Source organism: Ornithorhynchus anatinus, chromosome 1, assembly GCF_004115215.2.
Source record: "Ornithorhynchus anatinus isolate Pmale09 chromosome 1, mOrnAna1.pri.v4, whole genome shotgun sequence".
Taxonomy (NCBI): domain Eukaryota; kingdom Metazoa; phylum Chordata; class Mammalia; order Monotremata; family Ornithorhynchidae; genus Ornithorhynchus; species Ornithorhynchus anatinus.
Genome location: NC_041728.1, coordinates 99,884,400 through 99,897,942, shown reverse-complemented (window position 1 = coordinate 99,897,942; position 13,543 = coordinate 99,884,400). Strand labels below are relative to the sequence as shown.

The 13,543-nt window shown below is 48.5% G+C and overlaps 1 protein-coding gene across 1 annotated transcript in view; it reads left to right on the top strand.

The window, feature by feature from the left end:
• SEC23B (SEC23 homolog B, COPII coat complex component) overlaps positions 1-13,543 on the top strand; it is a 40,353-nt gene that overhangs the window by 6,474 nt on the left and 20,336 nt on the right. The window contains exons 2-7 of the mRNA XM_029067742.2: positions 1,842-2,076; positions 3,208-3,265; positions 4,010-4,096; positions 9,866-10,102; positions 10,215-10,300; positions 11,568-11,712. Of these exons, the coding sequence (XP_028923575.1) occupies positions 1,856-2,076; positions 3,208-3,265; positions 4,010-4,096; positions 9,866-10,102; positions 10,215-10,300; positions 11,568-11,712 (834 nt within the window). The 5' untranslated portion in view covers positions 1,842-1,855. The remainder of the gene's footprint in view (positions 1-1,841; positions 2,077-3,207; positions 3,266-4,009; positions 4,097-9,865; positions 10,103-10,214; positions 10,301-11,567; positions 11,713-13,543) is intronic.

Genomic DNA, 13,543 nt, shown 5'->3' with positions numbered 1-13,543 from the left:
CACGTGGGACCCGTTTGGTTTCTAACCTAGCGCTTAGAACAGGACGCGGCGCAAAAGAAGCGCTTAACAAATACCGTCGGAGAGCAGGGGCGTGGAATAGGAGGGGGGACGAGCACGTAAGGTGGTAAGCTCCTGAGAGTAGCTGAAACTACCGCATCCGTGAGCTAGAGGAAGCTTCGGGTCGAAGCTTCCCTTGGCCTTTGAATAATTCCAGCTCTGGCCAGGGAAAAGATTGTGGGCAGTTCCATTTCTTCAGGAGCGGCGGATCTACCAGTAGGCGAACTGGAAAAGGGCAACCCAGAGGACCGGTGGAGCAGGGTGGGCCGGGGGCCGGGCTCGAGAGGTACAAAAAGATGCCCACGGCGTCGCTAGAAGCAGAGCCGTAGTTGTCCGAAGTTGTCGGGCGGAGGAGCTAGTCGTAGTTTCAGAGAAATACAGTGATTTGGGCAGTCTCCTTTCCATAAAAGCCGCGTGGCTCGGTGGAAAGAGCCGGGGCTTGGGAGTCCGGGGTCATGGGTTCGAATCCCGGCTCTGCCGCTCGCCAGCTGTGTGACTTTGGGCAAGCCACTTAACTTCTCTGGGCCTCAGTTCCCTCATCTGTAAAATGGGGATGAAAGCTGTGAGCCCCACGTGGGACAACCGGATCACCTTGTATTCCCCCCAGCGCTTAGAACAGTGCTTTGCACATAGTAAGTGCTCAACAAATACCAACGTTATTATTATTATTATTATAAAAAAGTAGGGGGTTCCTTGGTATTTGGGCCTCTGCCGTGTAGAAATTGCATCATGAGGCTTCAGGTTGTGGTTAGTGCTTCAACCGCTTCAGCTGCTGAGAAGCAGCGTGGCTCGGTGGAAAGAGCACGGGCTTTAGAGTCAGCGGTCATGGGTTCGAATCCCGGCTCGGCCACTTGTCAGCTGTGTGACTTTGGGCAAGTCACTTCACTTCTCGGTGCCCCAGTTACCTCATCTGTAAAATGGGGATTAAGATTGTGAGCCCCACGTGGGACAACCTGATTCCCCTGTGTCTACCCCGGCACTTAGAACAGTGCTCGGCACATAGTAAGCGCTTAACAAATACCAACATTATTATTATTATCAACCGTGACCTGACGTCTGCCTAGTATTCATTCATTCAATCATATTTATTGAGCGCTTACTATGTGCAGAGCACTCTACTAAGCACTTGACTGTAAGCCCATCAAAGGGCAGGGACCGGCTCTATCTGTTACCGATTTGTCCATTCCAAGCGCTTAGTCCAGTGCTCTGCACATAGTAAGCGCTCAGTAAATACTACCGAACAATTTGGCAACAGAGAGAGACCATCCCTGCCCGGTGACGGGCTCACGGTCTAAACGGGGGAGACGGACGGCAGAGCAAAACAGAACAAAGCAAAAACCAGACAGCATCATCAAGATAAAGAGAATCAAGGAGATGTGCACCTTATTAACAAAATAAATAGGGTAATAAATAATATATAGAAATGAGCACAGTGCTGAGGGGAAGGGGGAAGAGCAGAGGGTGCGGCGGGAGGGGGAGCAGAGGGAAAGGGAGGGCTCGGTCTGGGAAGGCCTCCTGGAAGAGGTGAACGTTTCTCCTTTGATGGAGAGCTTGTCCGTCGTGATTTCTGCAAGTGCCTCATTTCACGGTGATAAGTGCTGCAGGGGCCAATTTTTGTTTTTAAGGAAAACCGACGCGCACTGATGTCCGGTAAGGGTCTTCAGTCGCTTTTGCTAGCGGGTGTGAGACGCCCGGAGCTGGGAATCCCCCTCCGTTCTCCTTTCCGCCTCTTAGAAATGAATGAGTGCGTTGTGAGTGCAGCGCGCACGTCTTTTTTCCTTCAGATCCCTTGAAGATCATGGCTACGTACCTGGAGTTCATTCAGCAAAATGAAGAGCGAGATGGGGTGCGCTTCAGCTGGAACGTGTGGCCGTCCAGCCGCCTGGAGGCCACCCGGCTGGTCGTGCCCCTGGCCTGCCTCTTGACTCCCTTGAAAGAGCGACCGGATCTGCCTCCTGTCCAGTACGAGCCGGTTCTGTGCAGCAGGCCCACGTGCAAAGCCGTCCTCAACCCGCTCTGGTAAGCGTGTGGGTTTTCGAAGAGCCTTTTACCGAGGAAAACGCACCATCGGGGGGGATTTTTGAGAGGCCTCATCTCCAAGGGACCTGCCCCGATTAAGCCCTCTTTCCCCCCTCGACTCCCTCTCCCTTCTGCATCCCAAAGGGCATGCCCTATTCACCCCACCTTCAGCCCCAGAAGCACATCTCTTAGAGAAGCAGCGTGGCTCAGTGGCAAGAGGCCGGGCTTGGGAGTCAGAGGCCATGGGTACGAATCCCAGCTCGGCCGCTTGGCAGCCGGGATTCGAACAGTGGGCAAGTCACTTCACTGCTCTGGGCCTCAGCGACCTCCTTTGTAAAATGAGGATTAAGACTGTGAGCCCCACGTGGGACAACCCGATCACCTTGTATTCCCCCAGCGCTTAGAACAGTGCTTTGCACATAGTAAGCGCTTAACAGATACTATTATTATTATTCATGCTATTGATTGATAGACTGATTGTCTTAGTGTGTGGTAAACTGTGCGAGGAGGTCAGAAATCTGCCTGCTTGGCTTTAAGGAAGCCCAAGAGGTGGCTTCACAAATCATCTTAGTCCACAGACCTTTCCTACACTTCATTCAGTTGTACTTACTGAGCGCTTACTGTGTGCAAAGCACTGTCCTAAGCGCCCGGGGGAGTGCAGTATAGCATCAGAGAGTATACCTGCAGTGAAATAGTACATGGCAGTATCAGTCATGGGGAGTGCATTCCTTATGCGGTGGTTCTTTCTGTATTTTTTGCTTCCAATTTCTCCCTCACTTGCCCTGCTCCCCCTGCTCAGCTGCTCTGAGTGTCACCGTTGTGGTTTGTTGTTGTTTTTTTGAGTCAGCATGAGTTCAGTTAGCTTTCGGTGTGGTCTGCGGTCCTGGTTTAAGCCAGCCCTGTCAAGATCAAAGACTGGGTGAATCTGTGTCTTTTGAAGCTGTCCTAAGTAAGGCCTAACTGAGTTGTCTTACGGTTACACAGCAAAGCACCTTCCTGTCAGGCGGAAATTCATTTCTAAGATTCAGTACTTTGGGCTACTGTACTTTGAGGTATATTTTATTTTTGGCTGTAGAGTGAATTTTTTTTTTCCTCCCCCCTTTAAGTTTTCTTCTCTGCTATCTTTTGCAGTCAAGTTGATTATCGAGCCAAGCTTTGGGCCTGCAATTTTTGTTTTCAGAGAAATCAGGTAAATGATTTGTTTATCTCTACTGTCTTTTTCCATGTGTTTTTCATTGGTGATCTCGGGGAAAGCTGTACTATTTAGCCAAACTTTAGGCCCTCAACTTCCACTCAACCTTGTGAAAGCCCAGTTACACTTTTTGGTAACATAAAGTGGAAACAGTAACTTCTGTAGATGGTTGACCACGAGCCTTATCGTTTGAGCTTTTTAAGGAAAACAGGACACAAGGTTGCCTCTGAGAAATTTTACATTGGCTGTGGGTTGCTTGCCCTCAAAAAAGTGTATCGTTCACTTGTCCAGAACTAGTAATGCCCACGAGTCGTGATTATGATTTGGCTCTTCCTAACCTTTATTACGTACGTTCAAACGTTTGTTCGCACTTGAGGAGATGAAGGAACCCAGCGTCATTACAGTTTCAAACAATGTTTGATATTCTCAGCTGAGCAATAAGAGAAGAAAAATTCACTTTTCCATCAAGTCTGTGGCCTGACGTCTAAAGGCTCTGTCCAGTCCGTATGGTAAAGGTTGGAAGTACGGACGTCTCATCTGCTGACGGCAGAAGGCAAGATGCGTCTTTTAAAATAAGGTGTTCGTGACTAGCCTTTTTAGGCCGCTCTCTGATGTGTACTACTTTTAAATATACGTTGTTCCAAATGTGTGTTTTAAAATTTTATTTCGGGGCCTTGACATATTTTAATCTAAATGTTACAGTGTTAAGGGGCTTAAAATGAATCTGCTTATCATTTTCAGTTTCCTCCAGCTTATGCGGGCATATCTGAAGTAAATCAACCGGCAGAATTGATGCCCCAGTTTTCTACAATTGAGTACATAGTGCAGGTAACCTACTTGTCAAATGTGCAATTTTATGAACCTCATGTTTCACGGACCTCCTATTTGCTATTTCTTCCATGCTCGGTAGTTAATAATTATATAATAATTATGATAGTCAAGTACTAAGCACTGGGCTATGTTAAACTTCAGTAAAATCAGGTGCAATCCCTGTCCCACATAGGGCTCATGATCTAAGAGGGAGTGAGAGCAGGTATTTCACCCCTGTTTTACAGATGAGACAGTGGAGTCACAGAGAAGTTAAGAAACTTGCCCAAGGTCCCGTAGCAGACAAGTGGTGGAGGCAGGATCAGAATCCAAGGCTCCTGACTTTCCACTAGGCAACACGGCTTCTGTAGTCTTATAACTTGAGGCACAAGTTAATAATAATAATAATAATGATGTTGGTATTTGTTAAGCGCTCACTATGTGCAGAGCACTGTTCTAAGTGCTGGGGTAGATACAGGGTCATTAGGTTGTCCCATATGAGGCTCACAGTTAATCCCCATTTTACAGATGAGGTGACTGAGGCACAGAGAAGTGAAGTGACTTAATCTTCACGGGAATTTCATGCAGCAGACTGTAAACCAGAGAGCTAAGATGTCACCCCAAATACTGAGCTGGTCCTTGTCACTAGAACGCTCCATCCCAGGCCAGGACTGCAGAGGAGCTTCCCTCTCCCATGTCCGGGTGGGTTCGAGGTAAGGCCTACCTAGATATTGGATCACAGAACCTGTGGTTCCCCAGAATCCCAGAAAGAAACAGTAAATCTAGCCCACCTTCCATCTGAATAACGTCAGTCATTTGTATTATCGAGCGCTTACTCTGCGCCCAGCACTGTACTCATCGCTTGGGAGAGGACAGTATAACAACAAACACACATTCCCTGCCCACAACGGACTTACCATCTAGAGGGGGAGGCAGATACAAAAGTGCTGTGGTGCTGGGAGGGGGGATGAATAAAGGTAGCAAGTCAGCGCGATGCACAAAGGAGAAGAAGAGGGGAAGGCTTAGACCGGGAAGGCCTCTTGGAAGAGATGTGCTTTTAAAAAGGCTTTAAATGGGGGGGGAGAGCAGTTGTCAGATCTGAGGGGGAAGGGTGTTCCTCCTACCTCTCCTCCCTTCTCTCTTTCTACCACCCACCCCGCACGCTCCGCTCCTCCGCCGCCCACCTCCTCACCGTCCCCCGTTCTCACCTATCCCGCCGTCGACCCCTGGGCCACGTCCTCCCGCGGCCCTGGAATGCCCTCCCTCCTCACCTCCGCCAAACTAATTTTCTTCACCTCTTCAAAACCCTACTTAGAGCTCACCTCCTCCAAGAGGCCTTCCCAGACTGAGCTCCCCCCTTTCCCTCTGCTCCTCCCCCTCTCCCTTCCCCTCATCACTGTGCTCGTCCGCTCAACTGTATATATTTTCATTACCCTATTTATTTTGTCAATGAGATGTACATCACCTTGATTCTGTTTATTTGCCCTTGTTCTACTGAGATGTTCATCCCCTCGATTCTATTTATTGCTATTGTTTTTGTCTGTCCGTCTCCCCCGATTAGACTGTAAGCCCGTCAAAGGGCAGGGACTGTGTCTGTTACCGATTTGTCCTTTCCAAGCGCTTAGTACAGTGCTCTGCACATAGTAAGTGCTCAATAAATACTATTGAATGAATGAATGAATGTTCCAGGCCAAAGGCAGGACTGCAGGGAAAGCAGGAGTCCACACGGTGTTGAGAGGGGTCCCCCGGAGCCCTGCCCGTCGGCACGTTTGGAACCGGGCCTCCCCTTTCAACCCCAGGCTGCCAGTGGAAGATAGGATAGTTTTAGGGAAGCCCGGGTCCGTCTAGCTGGATCCCACACCCAAGATTTTGGGAAGGCTCTGGGAGAAAGGGGAAAACCTCACCCTAATTAGTAGGTTTAATCATCCACCATTTGGGTTCCGCAATCTGCAACGTTCTCTAGGCGTGTCACGCCACGGACCGGTGACCGTTTTCAGATGGCCCTCTTTCGCCTTCCTCCTAAATGTAGAAACCAGCAACTTCCTTACTTTGCACTAGTCAGACCTTTAGAGGAAGGAGGATTGAACTTTTCTCTGACACTTGAGATTTTTGTATTTAACTATTTTGGATCAAATTGCGAGGCGTTTCTTAAGGTCTTCCTCAGTCTCTAACGGAAGGACCACACCTAAGCAGCGGGCCTTCTTGAGTTCACCTGGCCAACGGTGACTCTCTGTCCTAATTCATTTGCTGCCACTAAGATTTTTAGTCTGCTAAATATTGTGTAGCCGTCATCACCCTCATCAACAACAGCACGGACAGAGCACTTCCTTGGGCAGAACCCCGCATTAGGTGCTTGAGAGTTTGTAACAGAGGTACTAAATATACGGTTTGGTTAACTATCTTCAGCTCCCTGAGGGAATATCGAGAAAGACAATCCCTTTAAGTATGGATCAGTAATAGTAGCGAGAGCTTAAAGTGAGAAAAGGCACTGTCCCTAAATATTGGGGAGAAGCACGAGGGGACTTAAAATCTAAAAGGGTCAGGGATGGGTTCAGGAGAAGAGGAGCAGTAAATTTGACAAAAAAATATATTTCAATCAAAGCAACAACCTTAAGAAGAACAGATCAATAATTAGGTGGAGGAGATAGCCCTCAGACCCTCAGCGCTCCAGCCAGGGCAGTTTCTGGCCAAATCACCCCAGAAACTCCTTTCTCGCCTTTATGAACAGAGAAACAACTGCTTACGGTTCTGACCTGTTTACAAGATTGGGTGACTAAATAAACTCGTTTAAATGTCTTCTAAACCCTGAGATTTCCTCTGCAAACCCCAGACTTGTTTTGGAGTAGTTGGATGCCTGTTGCTAAGAGTTGGATGTAGCTGTAGGCCACAAGGAAGACTTTCTAAATTAAAAATTGCCCAATTCAGCCTCCTTAAGAGGAACAGTAGTCCTCACCATTCCCCATGACCTCCTGAAGAGTGGATTCTTGTGACCTCGTGATTTTCCTGTTCGAGTCGTACCCATTATCTTTTATTTAATCAGTCAAGTGTATTTACTGAGGGCTTTGTGGATCTGTCTCGCCCTTTAGACTATAAGCTCATTGTGGACAGGGAACATATCTGCCTACTGTGTTGTGTTGTACTTTCCCAAGCGCTCAGTACAGTGCTCTGCACGTAGTAAATGCACAATGAATACCATTGATTGTAATAATAATGTTGGTATTTGTTAAGCGCTTACTATGTGCCGAGCACTGTTCTAAGCACTGGGATAGACACGGGAATCAGGTTGTCCCACGTGGGGCTCACAGTCTTAATCCCCATTTTCCAGATGAGGTCACTGAGGCCCAGAGAAGTGAAGTGACTTGCCCACAGTCACACAGCTGACAAGTGGCAGAGCCGGGATTCGAACCCATGACCTCTGACTCCAAAGCCCCTGCTCTTTCCACTGAGCCACGCTGCCTACTATGTTGTGTTGTACTTTCCCAAGCGCTCAATACAGTGCTCTGCACGAAGTAAATGTGCAGTAAATACCATTGATTGATTGTAGAGCACTTTAGTAAGCACTTGAGTAAAACGGAGTTGGTAGACCTGTTGCCTGCCCACGACGAGCTGCCGTCTAAAGGACCGTAAGCTCGTACAGCCTTGGGAGCGTAATAGACTTGAACCCTGCCCTTGAGTTTAGAGTCTGGTGGGGAAGACAGACACTAAAATAATTTACAGGTAGCAAGAGGTGAAAAGGGATGGGAAGAGTAACAGCCTGGCCTCTTGGGTGAAGCGCAGGCCCATGAGGCAGGGGACCTGGATTCTAATCCCAACTCTGCCACTTGCCTGGTTTGTGACCCTGGGCAAGTCACTTAGCTTCTCTGGGTCTCAGTTTCCTCACCTGTAAAACAGGGATTTAAAGTCTGCTCTCACACTTTCTTCAACTGTAAGCCCCATGAAGGCCGGGGACTGTGTCTGATATGATTGTATTGCATTTACCGCAGTGCTTAGTGTAGTGCTTGGCATATGGTATTAACAAATATCATGATGATTATTAGTATTATTATTATTAAATGTATTTCATTCAGTAGTATTTATTGAGGGCTTACTATGTGCAGAGCACTGTATTAAGCATTTGGAATGTACAATTCGGCAACAGATAGAGACAGTCGCTGCCCAATGGTGGGCTCACAGTCTAATCGGGGGAGACAGACGAAAACAGTAGCAATAAATAGAATCAAGGGGGTGTATATCTCATTAACAAAATAAATAGGGTAATAAAAATATACCCAAATGAGCGGATGAGCACAGTGCCGAGGGAAGGGAGAGGGGGAGGAGCAGAGGGAAAGGGGGGCATAAGGGGCTTAGCTGAGGGGAGGTGAAAGGGGGGCAGAGGCGCAGCAGAGGGAAAAGGGGAAGCTCAGTCTGGGAAGGCCTCTTGGAGGAGGTGAGCTCTCAGGGCTTTGAAGAGAGGAAGAGAGTCAGTTTGGCGGAGGTAAGGAGGGGGGCCATTCCAGGACAGCGGGAGGACGTGGCCCGGGGGTCGACGGCGGGATAGGCGAGAACGGGGGACGGTGAGGAGGTGGGCGGCAGAGGAGCGGAGCGTGCGGGGTGGGCGGTAGAAAGAGAAAAGGGAGGAGAGGTAGGAGGGGGCGAGGTGATGGAGACCCTCGAAGCCTAGAGTGAGAAGTTTTTGTTTCGTGCGGAGGTCGATGGGCAACCACTGGAGGTGTTTAAGAAGAGGAGTGACATGCCCAGGGCGTTTCTGCAGGAAGATGAGCCGGGCAGCGGAATGAAGAATAGAAATAGACTGGAGCGGGGAGAGACGGGAGGAAGGGAGATCAGAGAGAAGGCTGACACAGTAATCCAGCTGGGCTATTACGAGAGCCCGTACCGGTAAGATAGCCGTTTGGGTGGAGAGGAAAGGGCGGAGCTCGGCGATATTATAAAGGTGAGACCGGCAGGCCTTAGTGACGGATTGGATGTGTGGGGTGAACGAGAGACGGGTCAAGGATGACACCGAGGTCGCGGGCCTGAGAGACGGGAAGGATGGTCATAACTTCCACGGTGATAGGGAAGTCAGGAAGAGGACGGGGCTTGGGAGGGAAGATAAGGAGTATTTGTGTTAGTGCCTAAGTCATAGGGTATGTCAGATATGAGCAGAAGTGTTATGAGTGGTTATAAGTAACCACAGAGAAGCAACGTGGCTCAGTGGAAAGAGCCTGGGCTTGGGAGTCAGAGGTCATAGGTTCTAATCCCGGCTCCGCCGCTTGTCATCTGAGTGACCTTGGGCAGGTCACTTCGCTGTGCCTCAGTTACCTCATCTGTCAAATGGGAATGAAGACTGCGAACCCTACGTGGGACAACCTGCTTACCTTGTATCAACCCCAGCGCTTAAAAGGGTGCTTGCCACATTCTGTTGCTACACTGTGCATGCCATGCGCCTAGTACAGTGCTCTGCACATAGTAAGCGCTCAATAAATACTACTGAATATAAGTACCCAAGGGCATAGTTGGCGCTTAAGTGGCAGTCGTGGGGGAAGTAACCGGGGGAGATTAGAAGGGCTTAAAAGATGAGGAGGGTTGTGGTCTTTCAGATATGAAGCGAGAAGGGAGTCCTAGGCAGAGTAAGAACGTGAACGTGAAGAAGGGTTGGAGTGGTTTCGGCGTGGCATCTGGCAAAGCACCAGTCTCCTAACGCGAGGTTTCCCGTAACGTGAGATTCTTCAAGAACATGACCCCGTGTCATCAGAGAACCGTCGGGCTTTGTTTCGTGAACCAAATCTTCCACCCTCTCTCTTTCCTCTTAAGCGAGGCGCTCAGCCCCCTCTGATCTTCCTCTACGTCGTCGACACTTGTCTGGAGGAGGAGGACTTACAGGCTCTAAAGGAGTCTCTGCAGATGTCCCTGAGTCTGTTGCCACCAAACGCCCTGGTGGGGCTGATCACCTTCGGAAGGATGGTCCAGGTTCACGAACTGAGCTGCGAGGGGATCTCCAAAAGCTACGTCTTCCGAGGGACCAAGGATCTCACGGCAAAGCAGATCCAGGTGCGCCTCGGTGCGATCCAACGAGCGCCGTCTTCCGTATCCGTCCGTTCATTTTTGTTTGTTGCCGGCGTCCATTTCGGGATTAAGCCAGACATCCCTCTTGTTTCCGTAGGATATGTTGGGCCTCTCCAAACCAGCCGTGCCTGTCCAACAGTCCCGGCCTGCTCCACCCCAGGACCAGCCTTTCATTTCAAGCAGGTAGGGCGGTGGTCTGGCTCGCGGAGCGAGGAGGCGGATTGCTTGGCCAAGTCAGAGTTGGTTCTGAAGTCCTCCCTTCTCTAGACAGACGTGAACCGCTCTGAGAAATTCCTGGAAATGAATTTTGGAGATGTGAATAATGTCTTTTAACCTCCAGTTTTGTTTTCATTCGGTCGTATTTATCGAGCGCTTACTGGGTGCAAAGCACTGTATTAAGCGCTTGTTTTCTAAAAGAATGTTCAGCTGGGGAGGCAACCTCTCTAATAATCTCAAAATCAAAGAACTACACCCAGTTCCACCAGAATGTGATTTTGTTGACTGGTTGTAATGGGCTTGAAAAACTGGGGAACAGTCTTTCCGGAACGGGAGTTCGTTCTGATAAATACGGATTCACAAGTTGACAGAAATCGATTTGGTTTAGGAAGTAAGGGTGTGCTCCTGATGCTTCTACATATCCCAGCCTCTTCCACGGTCTTACTGAACCAGATCTGTAGAGTACTTTATGATCGTGCCACTTTACCTAACAATATCCCGGTATTAAAGGAATCTGCACCGAAATGTCAGTCACGGCAATACTTTCGAACCATTTATCTCCAATCCATTAATTCCCATTGAATTAATGGCTACTCTACAGTGATTTCCCCTTAGCCCAAGGTTCTCCAAGAATACACCCCCACCCCTACACACACATTATGTACGAACGCCACGTACCTTCCCCAAATGAAATCTGATAAGATGCTTACCTCTGGAATTAAGCCCAGCGCCCTAGGCGTGTGGACTTGAGATGGATTCAGTTAAATTTGTCAATGAGAAGTCTGAGTGGATAACAAAGGGAAATGGGAATCTAGAAAGGTCATTTGAGGCTGAGGGTGGGTAACTTAGTGTCCTCTGTGCTAACGTTGGACTGGGCTATTGGTCTCATGCAGTATAGTACTGCTTACGTTCACCTCTGAGTCGTCCTGGCTGGATTTCCTTTGAATATTCTGAAAGGCGTTCTTTTAATCAGATGAAACTCAACCAAGGTTTTTATTCTGTTCGGCTTTTTGGCATTAGGACACACTCACGTACTCGGCAGATGAGTGCGCTTCCCCTAATAAAATTTCACAAATAAGGGCTGACATTTCATGGAAACACTTCGGAGAGGCAAGACCCAAAATCGTTTGTGCTTTCGTTGGGAGTGCTTTGAATAACAATAACTAGGCATTTAGCCTTCCAGACTGGTTTCCTCAAACCAGTGAGATGATTTTTGCTCCCTTAAAATGTACAGGTTTCTGCAGCCCATCCATAAGATTGACATGAACCTGACGGATCTTCTTGGAGAACTACAGAGGGACCCTTGGCCGGTAACTCAAGGGAAAAGACCCTTGCGATCCACGGGGGTTGCTTTGTCGATTGCCGTCGGCTTACTGGAGGTGAATCTTGTTTTTTTGCTGTGACCATGTAAATGATTGTCAAAAGTGGTTATTTTTTGTTTTTATTTTTGAAAATTGTAATAATAATGTTGGTATTTGTTAAGCGATTACTATGTGCCGAGCACTGTTCTAAGCGCTGGGGTAGACACAGGGGAATCAGGATGTCCCACGTGGGGCTCACAGTCTTAATCCCCATTTTACAGATGAGGTAACTGAGGCACAGAGAAGCTAAGTGACTTGCCCACAGTCACACAGCTGGCAAGTGGCAGAGCTGGGATTCGAACTCATGACCTCTGACTCCAAAGCCCGTGCTCTTTCCACTGAGCCACGCTGCTTCTATGTACTTGTAAATTGTACTTGTTAAGCACTTACCATGTGCCCCTGTACTAAATGCGGCAGTAGATACGAGGCAGTCAGGTTGGACACAGTCCCTGGCAAGGCTCACAGTCTAAGTAGCATGGCTTAGTGGAAAGAGCACAGGCTTGGGTGTCGGAGGTCGTGGGTTCGAATCCTGACTCCACCACATGTCTGCTGTGTGACCTTGGATAGGTCACTTCACTTCTGTGGGCCTCAGTTCCCTCATCTGTAAAAATGGGGATGAAAAAATGTGAGCCCCCATGGGACAATCTGATTACCCTGTATCTACCCCAGCACTTAGAACAGTGCTCTGCACATAGTAAGCGCTTAGCAAATACCATCATCATCATTATTATTATTAAGTAGGAAGGAGTAGGATTTAATCCCCATTTTACAGATGAGGTAACCAAGGCCCAGAGAAGAGAAGTGACTTGCCCATGGTCACACTGCAGGCAAGTGATGGAGCCAGGATTAGAACGCGGGTCCTCTGACTCCCAGGCCAATATTCTTTCCCCAGTAGGTCACGCTGCTTCCCTTTTTAGACTTAGGTCCAGTCTAAATTTTTAGGGATTTTTCGGTGGATTGTCTGTATATTCACTCTGTGTTCTGTAAGCATAAGGTATTTGTTACCACTAGAAATGTACCAGAAAGGACTGAATAAATTAATAGGTATTTGGTCCTCAGTGTGTTATTAGTAAGAAAGGTAGAAATTCTGTGGTTAGTGGGCCATCCCAAATCACAAGGGTGGAGAGCACCCATCTCCTTATGTTCCTCAAGTGTCCCGTTGCTTCTATTAAAGACAGGATACGAGACTTTGAGAACCACTGGTCTGATCCAGAATGCCATCGCTTTGGGTCTTATTTGGAAGTGATACCTTCATTAATCCTGCTTTTGAAAACACTCGTTGACTGCTGTAGAGCACGGGTTTGGAAGTCAGAAGGAACTGGCTTCTAATACCGGCTCCGCCACGCGTCTGCTGTGGGACCGCCACTTCACTTGTCTGCTCCTCAGCTACCTCATCTGTAAAATGGGGATTATAAGACTGAGGCCCCGTGTGGGCCACGGACTGTGTCCAACCTGATCGACTTGTATGTACACCCCGGTGCTTAGTACAGTGCCTGGCACACAGTAAACACTTGACAGATACCGATAAAGAATAAGTAAGAAAGACCTGATGTCGGCCGTCGGATGACAGTTGAGCTTTAAATGTTCTGCTTTCACCAATTCGTTCTTTATCGCTGGGTGTTTTCTCTGGACTATAAAAGTTAACGGGTTGCAGGATTTCTAACCGTTTTGTAGCCGTAGGCCAAGAGGCTGGTTTTAGGTGAAGAATGTTCTAGTTAGTGTGAAATTAGATTTTCAGCCAGCAAAAGTGTCCCTTTCTTCTCCTGTCCACAACGGAGGCTCACATCCCTGACTCGTGGGACTCTGCGGTGAAGGCACCCTGTGGTTGTCAGCCCCACGGGTGCTAGGG